General features: G+C 46.5%; 1 protein-coding gene across 21 annotated transcripts in view; it reads right to left on the bottom strand.

The window, feature by feature from the left end:
• The window catches only part of Eif4g3 (eukaryotic translation initiation factor 4 gamma 3), a 208,565-nt gene that overhangs the window by 92,414 nt on the left and 102,555 nt on the right, over positions 1-13,596 (bottom strand). For all 21 annotated transcript variants that reach the window (XM_029476718.1, XM_029476719.1, XM_029476711.1 and 18 more), the window contains 2 exons: positions 9,330-9,427; positions 7,318-7,440 (listed from right to left, as the gene is read on the bottom strand). In XM_029476718.1, coding sequence (XP_029332578.1) covers positions 7,318-7,440; positions 9,330-9,427 — 221 coding nt within the window. The remainder of the gene's footprint in view (positions 1-7,317; positions 7,441-9,329; positions 9,428-13,596) is intronic.

Genomic DNA, 13,596 nt, shown 5'->3' with positions numbered 1-13,596 from the left:
CATAAACCCAAAGGCACAGAACATATGCGAATGCACGCATGCAAATGTATACATGCATATACATTCAGTGAGAGGGGTCAGAAAAGACCTCAGACCCGGGGCCTAACCTCCTGTACTTCTCTTTCCTCTTACTTCCAGAGATTGATCATCTGTACATGTACAGACATAAAGCTAGGTTAATTGTCGTTTGCACTTTTTTGTAGACAGGTCTCATGTATCCTAGGCTGCCTTGAACTCAATAGTTAGCTGAAAATGACCACAACTTCTGTTCCCCCTGCTCCTGCAAGCTCTGAGATACAGGCCATGTGCTACTTTGTTCAAGGAAGTTATTCTAACTTTCTAGACCTAACATAAAGGACAGATCGAAGATTCTAATTCTTCATAACAATGTGCATCAGTTTCTAGATGGTTACAGTCTCCACTCTCACTGCCTGGCATTCTTAAAACAGGTAGTAGTGAACAGGAACTGTGCACATGCCACCACCACAGCTGATTCCAGGGTCCAGAGGGCATGCTATTGGCTTAGGAGCAATTTACTAGGCTCCATCCAACAGCTAGCTAGCAACAGCTGCTCTCACCTCTCGCTCCCAGTACTGCCTGTACTGCCACCTGGTGAGAGTCAAGGGCAATAGCACGGAAGAGAACTGCTTGCTACCCAAGTCTCCTTCCTCCCCCCTCCATCTCAGTTCCTGTCTCTGTCTCCCCCCTCCCCTGAAGTGTTCCTGGTCAGCCTGTTTCTCTCTTCCAGCCCTTAACTGTCCCTCCCACCTCTCCCCATCTTCTTCTGCCCCCTTTCCAGGTCCCTGCTCCTCTCCCTTCCCACAATAAACCTTTAATACTAGGCCTGGCAAATTTGAGAGGGATCCCCTGGTGGAGGCCCGCCAGGAAGTCCCTTACTCCTGGCTCTAAAAGCAAAGACTAACTCACTCAGAGCTTGATTAACTGTAGTCTACAAAACTAGGAAAACAAAATCCAATGAGAATGATGGTTTTCATGACCAACCTAAAGCAAGCACACTGGCTAAACAACCAAACACTGGCTCCACTGGCTTCTACCTAAAGCAAGCACACTGGCTAAACAACCAAACACTGGCTCCATTGGCTTCTACCCAGAAGTGCAAGAAAACTCAGAATTGGTCTTAAGGCAGTGGGATTTCCTGACTGATTTAAGACAAATGGGGAATCTAAATTCTATCTGAAGATATTTTGCCAAAACCAGATCAAGCCAAAGTTATCACTTGGGTACAATCCATTCTAACAGCCTTTTTTTTTTTTTTGGGGGGGGGGGGCTTGAAGTAGAGTTTCTCTGTTGTAGCCCTGACTGCTCCCTGGCTTCTATCTCCCAAGTGCTAGGACTATAGGTGTGCACCACCACACCCAGTTCACAATTCACTCTAAATCCAAACAGTTAAGCATGCAACAGACCCTGTTCACCATGACATTGCATTTAAACACAAAGAATGCATGCCAGCTTAGCCCTTAAGGCTCGTCATATGAATAGTAACATTTCATTCAAGGGCTACTACTAACACTACCATACTAACAAGAACAATGCGACTTAATTAAATAACTCCCATCTTTACTACAATCACCATTTAAAACTACAAAAATATGCTTCTCAGAAGAGAGCAACCAACTTGCCAGTGCCAAGTTGGACGAGTTGGTTGGACATGGACGACAAGATCGCTATTTAAAAGTTAAAGCGGGATTTTCTTGTTTGTTTGTCCTGCCTCCAAATTGTACATGCAGAAACCTCCTTCCTGATGGAATTGCATACACCAATAACACAGGAGTGTACCTGTGCTGCCAACCCAGCACGAAACTATTAGTCTATTAGTTGTTAAAGCATGAAATGACTTGTCGCAGATTTCCATTTCCCAGAGGTGGTGTGTGTGTGTGTGTGTGTGTGTGTGTGTGTGTGTGTGTGTGTAGCTGTTCTGTAAGGGGCAACTCCCCTATGGCTCTGGCAATTCCCCAAACTTCAGAAGAAGATTTACATTCAAGATGTGCCAATGATTCAGTTTCCAACTTTTCCCTGACCTGTGCTCTTTGCCACAAAACCCTTTACCAAGTTTCAGCTACTATTTACTCGAAGGGTGATCCTAAAAGTGGTGAGAAAGGAGGGCGAAAGAAATAAGATGAACAGTAGTTTGTAAAATCTATTTGGGGGCTGGAGAATTGGCTTAGAGCTTAAGAGCACTTCTCACTGTTATAGAGGAGCCAGGTTCAATTCCTAGCACCCACGTGGTAGCTTCCATTCCAGGGGATCCAACACCTTCTGGTCTACACATCACTGACTACACGTGAACATTTTAAAATTCTACCTATCTAATCTCTTCTGTTCCTTTTCAGAGGCCAGTTGCTACGCAGCAGGTAATTCTGAGGATAGAAACCTCTCTTGGCCACTAATACCACCACCAATGGCCGAAGGGCTTGCTACTGGGGGTAGGGAGGATAAGACTGCTTCTTCTCCACTGTAGTTACACTGACTAGGCTGTGCTAAGAGTGGAATCTTTGTCTTTCAGGTGAAAAGCATACCGTTCTCTAAGACCTGTGCATACATCTACATCCACGCACGGTGACCATCTGGTGGGGCCATGGTCACAGGAAGCACACTTTCTAGTGTATGATACATAACACCTGTAGGAGGCACACAGAGGTCGTTTAAAAACTTACTAGGGAAGACAGCCTGTAGTTCCACCGACTCCTAGGGCAGACAGCAACAGGAAAAATTCCCTATGCCCCCAGGTTTTCGTCATGTGGACCCCAGGATCGTTCCTGTCAATGGACCCTCAGTGGCCACCTCTGGTGACCTTCAGTGACTCAGGCCTGCCATGAGTTCGATGCAGACTCCTTCAGCTTAGCTCAGTTAAGTTCTATGTCTGGCTGCTTATGAATCCCACTGGCAGAAAAGCCAACACATCCATGACTATGACAACACACCAAGACAAAAGAAGACCTGCCTCCTTCACCAGTCATCTTTCCTTACTACTGAAGTCCGTGGGTTGCCTGACAGAGAATAGGCACAGGCCTTACAGAAGGCATGGTCCAGTCTTTTCACCCGGTCTTTCTTCTCCTCTCAGCCCCACTGGTTGATCTCTTTGATGCCTTCATACTTCCTGTGACATGCTGACAGGACCCCTGAGTCTCACAAGATTTATGAGCAATGGTGTCTTGATTCAGTTATTGTGGGTTAACCTCCTCACTCAGCTGAGCCACAGACCTGCAGACCCAAGCCAAGCTAAATGTGCTGTCAGCCTTAAAAGAGAGCCTTAGAAACCACAGCAGGGGCTAAGTACAGCACTCAACTGTTTACTAACTTGTGTGTGTGTTATATTCCTACATTACATTTTTCTGTAAGGTGTCTATCTGTATCCCATTCTTGAACTCCCAGGACTCTCTAATACAGCCTCACCTAACCCACTAGTACTCGGTCTCTATGATCTGCCACTCTGTGTAGTCTATGCTGCACAACCCTGAACATAAACCAAGGGCAGCCTGGATGCCAGCAGTCATCTTTGCTATGGGCGCACAAGCAACTGTGTGGGACTTCAAAGGAGTTAAGTAATGGGATCCCACCTGCTATGAAGTCTGGTCAGATGCTAAGCAGGGTTAAAGCACTGCTACAATTTGTTGTAAGTATAGTGCTATATGTCTGCCATTCTAACCTCAGGAGGCTGGGCAGAAGAACTGCCATCAGTCTGGGCTCAGCCAGGGCCCTTATTTCAGAAAAGAACACGAAAACAAGTTAAAGTCACCCTTGGGACTAAGTAGTTAGAGCTCTCTTGTTGGAAGCACTCCTGGTAATTAGGCAGAGACACCAAGGGTAGGATAAGTAGATTTCCTAGGAATTCCCTATGCCCCCTAGCTGTGGGGGCGCCAATGCTATCCTGGCTACCTTAAACTGAAGGGGTGTAGTTCAATATCCAGTAGACAAGCTGCATGCCAGCAATAGCCATTTGGAACATTCCAGGGATGCCTGAAAAAAAAAACTACACAATTACAGAAGTCTGCCCCAGCTCTTGAACACACAGCCAACCAGGTCTGCTCCAGTTGTCAGTTTGTGCTAGCACAGACCATGATGGACTCCAGGTGACCCTTGTAGCCCTTACCATCTGGGACACAAGGGGAGCACCTCACTTGCTGACCTAGCAGAAAGCCCAAGGAAGCAAGCCTGTGATTGGAATAGACATCAACCTTTGTTAGCACGCAAGGTGAGTTGTGATTGTCTCAAATACCTCTCATCTGGCTACAAACGCACACTGTTGAGGCTCAAGTACTGACTCTGCAGAGAGATGCTGTCAAGTGTCACCCTTCCTGGAGTTGTGACATTAGGTCCAATAAAAGGCTTGAGAAGTTGTACCTTGCCTACTTTTAGCTGTATGGGCTGAGCTCACAAGAAAAAAAAAAAAAATAGACATCAAAGTGTCTTCAGTGGCAGAGTCGGTAGGCATGTCAACAGCAGGTGATCAGTTGGCAGAGCTCAGCAGAAGAGGCGAGGCAGCCAGTGGCTGCTTGGCAGCAAACGAAAAAGAAACTGGATGGTTTAAGAACAGCCAGGGCAGAAGAAAGTAAAAGAAAGATTTCAGGGGAGGGCAGAAGCTGAGCCTGAAGGATAAACACTGCTGAAGGCCACTGGATAGAGACTGTGGAGTCTGGGTACAGGGAGAAGAATAGAATAGAATGGTTAGGTCTTTATAGCCCAGAGCTGTAACACTGCTGCTGCTAAGGGCACAGCAATCCCAACTTCCAAGGCCTACATAAAGACTGCTACCACTAGAGGGCACCATCTATTCTCGAACACCCAAGGAAACAGCCTGCCAGAACCAGCTTACCCACCTACAGTTTTATTCTGGACAGAGAAGAAAAAGACCCAGACTTCTTGCTAACTGGAAACAAAAGCAGGCACACTATGAGAACAAAAACATGCTTGGCCCAACACACCAACAGAGAAGGCTGTCCTCATAGTAGCTCTTAAACTAGAAAGCCATTCAAGATGGACTGGCAGGCGGGGTTGGGGTAGCCCACACCTTTCATCCCAGATCCCAGGAGGCAAAGAGGCAGACACTTTCTGTGAGTTCAGGCCAACCTGGTCTAGAGAGCGAAAGACAGCCAGAGCTATAGTGTGAGATCCTGTCTCCAACAACAGCAGCAGCAGCAGCAGCAGCAACAACAACAACAGGTGGATCCAGGATCGTGTCCTGATTTCAAATGTCTATTACAGGCCCAGGGCCGAGGGCTTTCTAGAAAGAGAATTCAGCGCCAATGTTCAGAGCCTGCAGCCTTTAGGAAAAGAACAGACTCAGTATTTTTGGCACGACATAATCTCCCTTCACCAAGTTCAGCCCGTCTATGGGCACAGCTTCCATGACTTCCCAGAAATGAAGCCAGAAGCTGTAATGCTTCTGCTGTTGACTTTAAGAGGAAAAGTACACTCATCAATTAAACAGCTATGATCCATCCCACAGACTCCACACATACACAAAGCCAAGATGTGTACGGATGGATTCAAATGGATGTAGCTCAGTAAGACACTTAAGAACACAAAAGAGACAAGACTGGAGGCACTCCACAGCAATCACTGTCTCAATCTGAGTTGTCACCATACAGACACCAAGACTTGTGCTTGCGCCTGTGGTCCCAGGGAAGGGGGTAAGGACTGAAGAAGAGCTGGGAAGGCACAGGGTCACACTTGCAAGATCCTAAGACAGGAACGGGCTGGGTGGCAAGAGAGCTCCTAGTACTAGCAAAGGCACTCACTGTTTTCGGAGAGTCAGGTTCCCAGCACCCACATCAGGCAGCTGACAACAGCCTAGAGTAACTCCAACTCCAGAGGGACACACCTTCTGGCCTCTAAGGACATCCATACACATGTCAGACATTCACACAAACACATACATATATACGTACATACATGACCAAAAATAAATCCTTAAAAAAATACTAAACAAAACAAACAACAACAATAAAAAAACCTAACCAGATACACCATATAGAGAATTTAAATACAGAAAGATACAAATTTTCGAGGTGGGAATTTCAACTACACCCACCCTATCTTAACTGATGTTTGAAAAGAGACTAAAGGGTGCAAAGCGCACATGTCCTCACCAACCAACTACAAGTTCTACTCCGGCACCCGCCGGGCCGCCCAAGGGGCCATGTCTAGAATTATACCTGGCTGTGAATAAACCATGTATGTAGGTCATTTCGGGTCTACTATCCTACTGCATGGTCAATTCTAGAGATGAAACCACACTCTTAATCATTCAGACTTAAAATGTTTAGAGAAGACAATTTCAAAAATAAGTTCTGTAACAACCTTGAAACCCTCTAACCGAGGTGGCCACATACTCTTCTCTGTAATGGGGACTGTGACAGAGAGGACCATTCCACCCAAGGGGAACACACATTACAACACAGACCACTCAAGCCAACAGGTCACAGGTTTACGAGGGCTCTGAACTGAACTCGCTCACTCTCGGTGACCTCAATATCTCAGAGCACTTCTCTGAGGCTCTGTGGCGGTATCAAGTCAGTGGTTGGCTACTCTGACATGTCTTACCTCTGGTCTAACGCCCACTGTAAATCGGCTCTGGGGGCTCTCACCTTCCGGCCATGAGAACAAACAAACTATCCCCTTCAACAGATGCTCTGTGTGTTGGACGCTAGGTGACTGGCTACGTTGCAAAGTCACCCAGTAACAAAGGAAGAAGCTTCAAACGTGGGAAACCAATTTCCTGCCACAGTCACAGTTCGCTCAAGCCTAGCTCTTCTTGGGACTCTTGGATTTCTTCTAAGACCAAAGCCACATACTTTACCAGTCAGGCTGACAAAACTCACAGAGCAGCCTTGGAAGCACAGCTGTGTAGGTCCTGCATGAGAAGAAGTACCTGGGCTCCATCAACAGACTCTAACAGGGACATTCTTCTCAAGCATCCCTGCCACAAGGCTTGCATCCTCACTGGGACACCACCCTCTTCCACGGCACTTCGTCCTAAGGCTCCACAGCGGACTCATAACTACTCACTCACTAGGGTGGTTCCCAAGGGACAAAGCACCTTTGCATAGCATGGACCAGCTCAATAGCAAGTGTGGCAGCATCTGTGCTCTGAATGCGAAGCCAATCCACAGAAACCTTGCCAGTAGAACCTTAAAGCAACTTGGAAAGAGAACCGTGTCTGTCTACGCTTCCTGAGATACTCAGGCGCTAGACAGCTGACAGAGAGGAAAGGACAGAGTGGCTACAGAAGAGAGCGAGGAGGTCAATGAGTGAGTGCCCAGCGCCCACCGTCATGGTCATGCTCACTCTACTTACCTGAGGAGGAGTGGGTGTGGATGCAGGTCTTCCTATAGGTGGAGTGGGGTTTCTGCTGCCACCTCCAGACAGAATCTCCTCTGTTATGTCTTTACCTCCCTGATTGGGATCTCGGATTCTTATCTACAATATTAAATAAAACGGTAAGAGTAAGTGTGGTGTCTGTGTACCAGATTTGGATGATGTAGACACAGAGATAATATTAAATTTGTTAACTTCTACTTTAATCACAGAACCATATGTGATCATTCCAAAAAATGCAGGCACCAAGCTGTGACAATAACTGTAATGGCAGAGAAAGCAGGACTGAGCAGGTTTAATTTCTAGGTCAAAGAAGGAAACCATCTATGCGTGTGTAAGATTGCCAAATACATTGATTTTACTCAGAGTTCTTAATAGCAACGAGAGCCACAGATAGCCTAAGAATAACAAAGTGCCTGAGTTAAGTTTTTAATGCCCTAATGGTGAAGTGCAGAAAATAAAGATGCACATTTGTATCGCTGTGGGACTCTATCTGGCTGCAGTACGCACTGCTGTAAGGACAGTGGCTGTCCTGTTGCTTTGTCTGAGTAAAGGCACAGACACATCACACAGGCCAAATGAGCACAATGCTATCCTACATCTTTACAGGTAAATTATCAAAGTACCAGGAGGAAGGATGATGCAGATCTAAATGTACTGTCACAGAAGGACTGCCAAGCTCTCTGCTAAGTTAGACAGTGGCACACAGCACAGTGCATGTGCTCCTGTTTCAACTGTCAGTGGTTCCTCGTGCTTACAATGTCAAAGAGAAGGGTGCTCTAATGAGGAGGGAATCCCAGGGCTCAGGAACTCAGAGCTGGGCCACGGGTAAGAAGTCCCCTTCTGATGTCCATTGCCTGCACAGCTTAAGAGCTAACTGCTTTCTTGAGAACTTCAGAGAATTCACTATCAAAAAACATCAGGCTATCTATCTGCAAGGCTGCAGGGAAGCAGCTCTTCATTACCAGCCCATTTGTCTGGTTTTCAAACTGCCTTTCTGTGTAGCCCAGGCTGGCCCTGAACTCACTGTGTAGCCTAGGCAGCTCTGGAACTTGTGTTAATCCTCCTGGCTCAGCCTCCCCAAGCTCAGATACCAAGTGTGTGCCACAGCCAGCTTCCTCTTGGCTCACTGCTGACCATCACCACCACCACCACCACCACCACCTATATGTTATCTCTACATTAGCACCATTTCCTCCTGCCTTACAGGACACCATTCAGACAACTTTCCCAGACCAAGTGAACACTTTAAAGCTCCATTTCTTGCCAGCCGTGTCCTGCTAAATTGGAGTGTTCTGTTTGCTGAGACATGTTCCTAAATCACTTGTTTCTAACCAAAGCAGCAAATCTGAGTTGGTGACTTGGTCTCGGGTCAGCCCACTCCCAGCTCCATCACCCATGTGGTGCATCTGGGGCTGTTGCTGACCGTCATCATCACAATCTATGTTCTGCTGGGGAAGACACTGGGAGCCATCTTCTACAAAACATTTCACAATTCCAGTTCTGTGTCACTGCGCTCTTAGGCTCTTGGGTGTGGTTTACTAGACAGAGGGAAATGTCCTCTTAACTATTAAATTTTGCTTTGTGTTTCTCTCTTCCAAGTCTCCCCGCCTTGTGACTCTTTAGGATTTTGGCTTCTTCTAATTTGGTGCTACCGTTCCCTCATGTTGGGTCCTAATTGTTGCTCAGCGCTGTAGTATCAGAGAGACAGGATCTGAGAAATAAGTCAGAGTTCCTCCCACAGAAGGAGCCAGAGGTGGGCTTACCCATGCAGCACGAATGGCTGGGAAGAGGTGACACTAAGGGTGTGGGTATGCATGTCCTAGCCGAGTGCCTGTGTAAACCCTCTAGGCTGAGGTGAAAGGCAGAGATAGAAAGGAGAGGAAGAAATGGCAGTCGCTGTTGTAACTCAGGTGAATGATGATTGGATATGCTTATTTTAGAAATGATTATATGCTCCAATTTACGACGAATCAATGAAGATCTCTTACAGTTTTTTTCTCTCTCTTGGCTGGAGGGGGCTGCTGCTGCGTAGGCACTATGATAGGTGCTGACTGATACACTGGCTGACTTGGGTAAAAAGGCGTTCCTAAGGAATCAGAACAAAATGAGAAGCATTCAGTTATTTTGTCAAACACTACCAGCCTGACAACAGGGCCGTGTCCCTGAACAAGCTCTTGGGAGAAACGAAAGCAAATTACTAGGGACTCCTCTTCTTTCTGAAACAGGGTCTCAACTCTGTGACCCGAGCTGACCTGCAAGCCAGATCCCCCTGCCTCTGCCTCCTGCTGGATGGAGTATTCCCAGGAGCCACCACACACCTGGGCAGTAGTTTTAATTATCTCCTTCCATAAACTCTTTACAAACTACTGAACTGGTCAAGAAATTATCCTTAAAATATGGAATATCTCCAAACATCCATAGAAATTAATATGAAAATATCTCAGTGCCAATTCCTGCAGAGTGACACCCGTATTATCTTTCTCAAACACAACCTGGGCTGCTTTCATAAAGAATCTATTCTGGGACCTATAGCCTACAACAGGGATTCTTAGGCAAGGGCTTGAGTCACTGTCTTTCTGTGTGTTTGGTAGGCACAGAGGTGATTCTAAGTCCCAGTGTGAAGAGCCACAGCCACAGCAGGCCAGTGGGAAGGTCCCCACAAGCCCTTGGGTGAGGATCTTTAACAAAAGCTGACAAAGAAGACAAAGCCCCCAGAAGAAGCAAGCTACAAGCTGAACTGTACTTTCTGCACACAGGGCTACAAACGCCTCCCTCTACCTGCCCCCTTCCGCTCCCGCCCACCACAATCACCTACCACAGTTGCATCAACCAAAACTAAAAGGCGGACTTTGGTCATGTTTTGACTCCACAGCCCAACTGCCACCAGTTTCTTCTCCCCAGACTTAGACACAAAGGGTTCGTTAATATCCAAACTGCACAATACTATTCTAAGTACTATCAAATTGTGGCACACAGAGAAAAGGGTGGGCAGAAGTGCAGAGTTACAAAATAAAACCAAAAGATTTGCTAAAGAACTGGATGATATGGAAGAAAATATATTTTGGGAAAAAAATTGTTTAAGAGTCTTTTTTAAATTTTTATTTGCCTGAGAGGAAGAACAAGGGAACTACTCAGCAACACATGAAACAGGGAAGAAAGGGCCTGGATGAGAAAGCTTTCCATTGTGGAGCTGTTAGAGAGGCTTACTAACCCTGTAGTCCCGAGACAGGCAGGAGCTAGTTATAGTCACCCTGCTGCCTCCTGACTGCTCTCCCGCAGGGTCTCATGGAGTGAAGCTGACAGAGACCTTGCTATGTAATCAAGGCAGCAGCCTGTGAACCGATGATCCTCCCAGCTCAACCTTCACAGTGCGGGAATTAGAAGGCCGTCTCAGCACACCTGCTTTCCATGGCTCTCCTGGTAAAACAGGGTGCTCTGTACACAGAGAACAGGCACTCTGCCAACTGGGCTGCACCTCACCATCCACAGCTGTTTATTTTGTAATTAATAAAAGCTTTGTTTTTGTTTTGTTTTGAAGACAGATTTTCTATGTAGCCTCAGCTGTCTGAAAACTCTCTAGATAGACCACACTCGCCTCAAGATTTATTTATTTGATTTTATTACTCTTCTTCCGAGTGCTGGGGCTAAGGGTGTACAAGCTCGGCACTAGTAAAAGCTTTTGTGGTGGATAACTCCAGAACCATGGGAGTAAACAAGTCAGAAAACAAAGACAGACAAAGAAGCCCAAGTAGCAGCCATGTCAGAGTTCACAGACCTGCAGAGAGGGAGGGGAATGAAAGGAATCAGCCAGGGACCCTCAAACGCGTGGCAGCACTGGGGAGTCAGGCACAAAAGAAGCTGGGGCAGCCAGATCCTGGAATCAAGTCCAGCCTGGCTTAGAGAGGAAAGCTTTGTCTCAAAAACGCAGACAGACAAACCGATACAAGAGAGCATACAGCTCTGTAAGCATGAAGGCTAAGCAGCAAGAAGGAAGAAAAAAAGACTGTGCAGAGAGATAATCTTTTTCCTTAAAAAGTTTACTGAGCCAGGAATGGCAGTGCCCAAGTTCAATCCCAGCTCTCAGAAGGATCTCAGGTCCACCTCTGTAAATTCAAGGTGAACCTGGTCTACACAGAGTTCCAAGTCTGCCAGAGCTACACAGTCAAGTTTACTTAAAAGAGAAAGAAAGAACCAAGCCCTCCACCCCCAATTATTGTTAAGCACTAGGTGTAAAGTGGTGCCCCATCCCTGGTGACATCCTCAGATCGAGTGGCCCGGCTGGGGTCCAGTACACAGGAAGAAACGCCTGGAGACAAGGTGACCAGGCAAAAGGCTCAGTCATCACCTTGTAGTCATCTCCAAATGTGGCTTCCTAGGAGCAGAACGGGGCACAGTGCCAGGCTCTTTGGGCATCTGTGACATCTGGGAAGTGATTTGGGAGAGATCTAATCAGAGGGCAAGACTACAATTTCAGGAAGTTCGATGGGAAGACTCATCAGCTGTGCCCCGCAGTGAGCCTGCTGTCAGCTCCTATACAAGACAGATCCTCAAACTGGATTCAAACGCTCGCCACAGGACAGACCTCCCACCTGGCCAGACTTCCCAAGCTAAGTGGAGTAAGACAGAGAAGGCAACTGAGTGAGCAGACTGGTGAGAAAGCGGCTGTCACTCATCAGCAAACAGCTGACCAATCAGCTGGGCACAGAGCACGGGCCCAGCACAGGCTACACAGGCAGGAGAGCATGTGGGCCCAAGCAGCGCAGGAAACTGGCTGCATTCTAAAAGAACACAACACAATACATCATATTTCTGCTGAAAACACATGAAATTGAGCACTGGCCATAGGCATGGAGATCATGTGGTGATTAAATATCTAGTTGGCCACACCAGAAGAAAGAGATCATGTGTCCTCAGTTATGTCCCTCTATAGCAATTGCATCTTTTACTTTTTTTTTTTTTTTTTTTTTTTTTTTTTTTTTTTTGGGGAAAACCGCACATTTTAAAATAAAGGAAAAATTTTTTTTTTTTTTTTTTTTTTTTTTTTTTTTTTTTTTGTGGTTTTTCAAGACAGAGTTTCTCTGTAGCCCTGGCTGTCCTGGAACTCACTTTGTAGACCAGGCTGGCCTCGAACTCAGAAATCCGCCTGCCTCTGCCTCCCAAGTGCTGGGATTAAAGGCATACGCCACCACGCCCGGCTCATCTTTTACTTTTTATTTCATTTTATTTATTGTTTTCTGCTGGAGAAGAAAACAAATGCTATTGGGAGACCACTTTCCTGAACACAGCACAGCTCAAATGACCTTACAGGGCTGCTTGCAGCGCAGTGAGCCAGAGTTCTGCAGAGGCTCAGGAAAAGAGTGCAAAAGGCGCAAGAGGGAACAGACCAAGAAAGGAGACACAGTGTGGACTGGATTGCAAGCCTGAGCAAGGAAGGCCTGCCACTTAGCAAAGTCTCCTTCTTCCTCTTCATAAACATTACCAGCACTAACCCTACCCTTTGGTCAAGAATCTAAAACTGCTGTCAACATGGGACAGCATTCCTTGAGGCTGACCTATGAGAGTTCTGGCCTCTAACTTTCTCAAAATTGTAAAACACTTCAAGAGCACTTGTACTTTCCCAGAGGCTAAGGAAGTGGAATCATGAACCTGGAAACCAACTCATTAAAACACTGGCTGAAAATACATCTTTTAAAAGGGGTGGGAATATAACTCAATGGTAGAACAGCAGTTGGTCTCCTCTGGAGAAACAAGAACTTGTGAACTGGAACACAGCGCTGTGACCCATATCTATTCTGAATTACACCCAAGGAAGGAGGAAAGTAGCTGGCAGTGGCAAGGTAAGAGGAGGAGCCAGGAAGGAGGGAAGAGTGCCACAGTCCCTCATGAGGAAGGTGAGGTGTCTACAACTGAGGGAACGGATTCTGAATCACAGAAGCTGGCAATCACCATCTCACAACTAATGGAAGGATGGGGGGACGCGAGCAGTGACATCACTTATGATTTACTCCAAAACTAGACCATTCTAGTTTCAAAAGAAACAAATAATTGTGTGTGTGTTTTAAGGTAGGAAAGGAAGGAGTGACGAGAAGGCTGGGAGAGAGTGAGCGCTGCCAACAAGTCTGATAATCAGATCCCCAAAACCCATGAAATGGAAAGAAACACTACTGCAAGTTAACCTATGACTTCCATATGCTCCATGGTACACATGCCAATACACACACACACACACACACACACAGAGAGAGAGAGAGAGAG

The sequence above is a fragment of the Mus caroli genome, chromosome 4, assembly GCF_900094665.2.
Source record: "Mus caroli chromosome 4, CAROLI_EIJ_v1.1, whole genome shotgun sequence".
Taxonomy (NCBI): Eukaryota; Metazoa; Chordata; class Mammalia; order Rodentia; family Muridae; genus Mus; species Mus caroli.
This window is presented reverse-complemented; position numbering and strand designations above follow the sequence as displayed.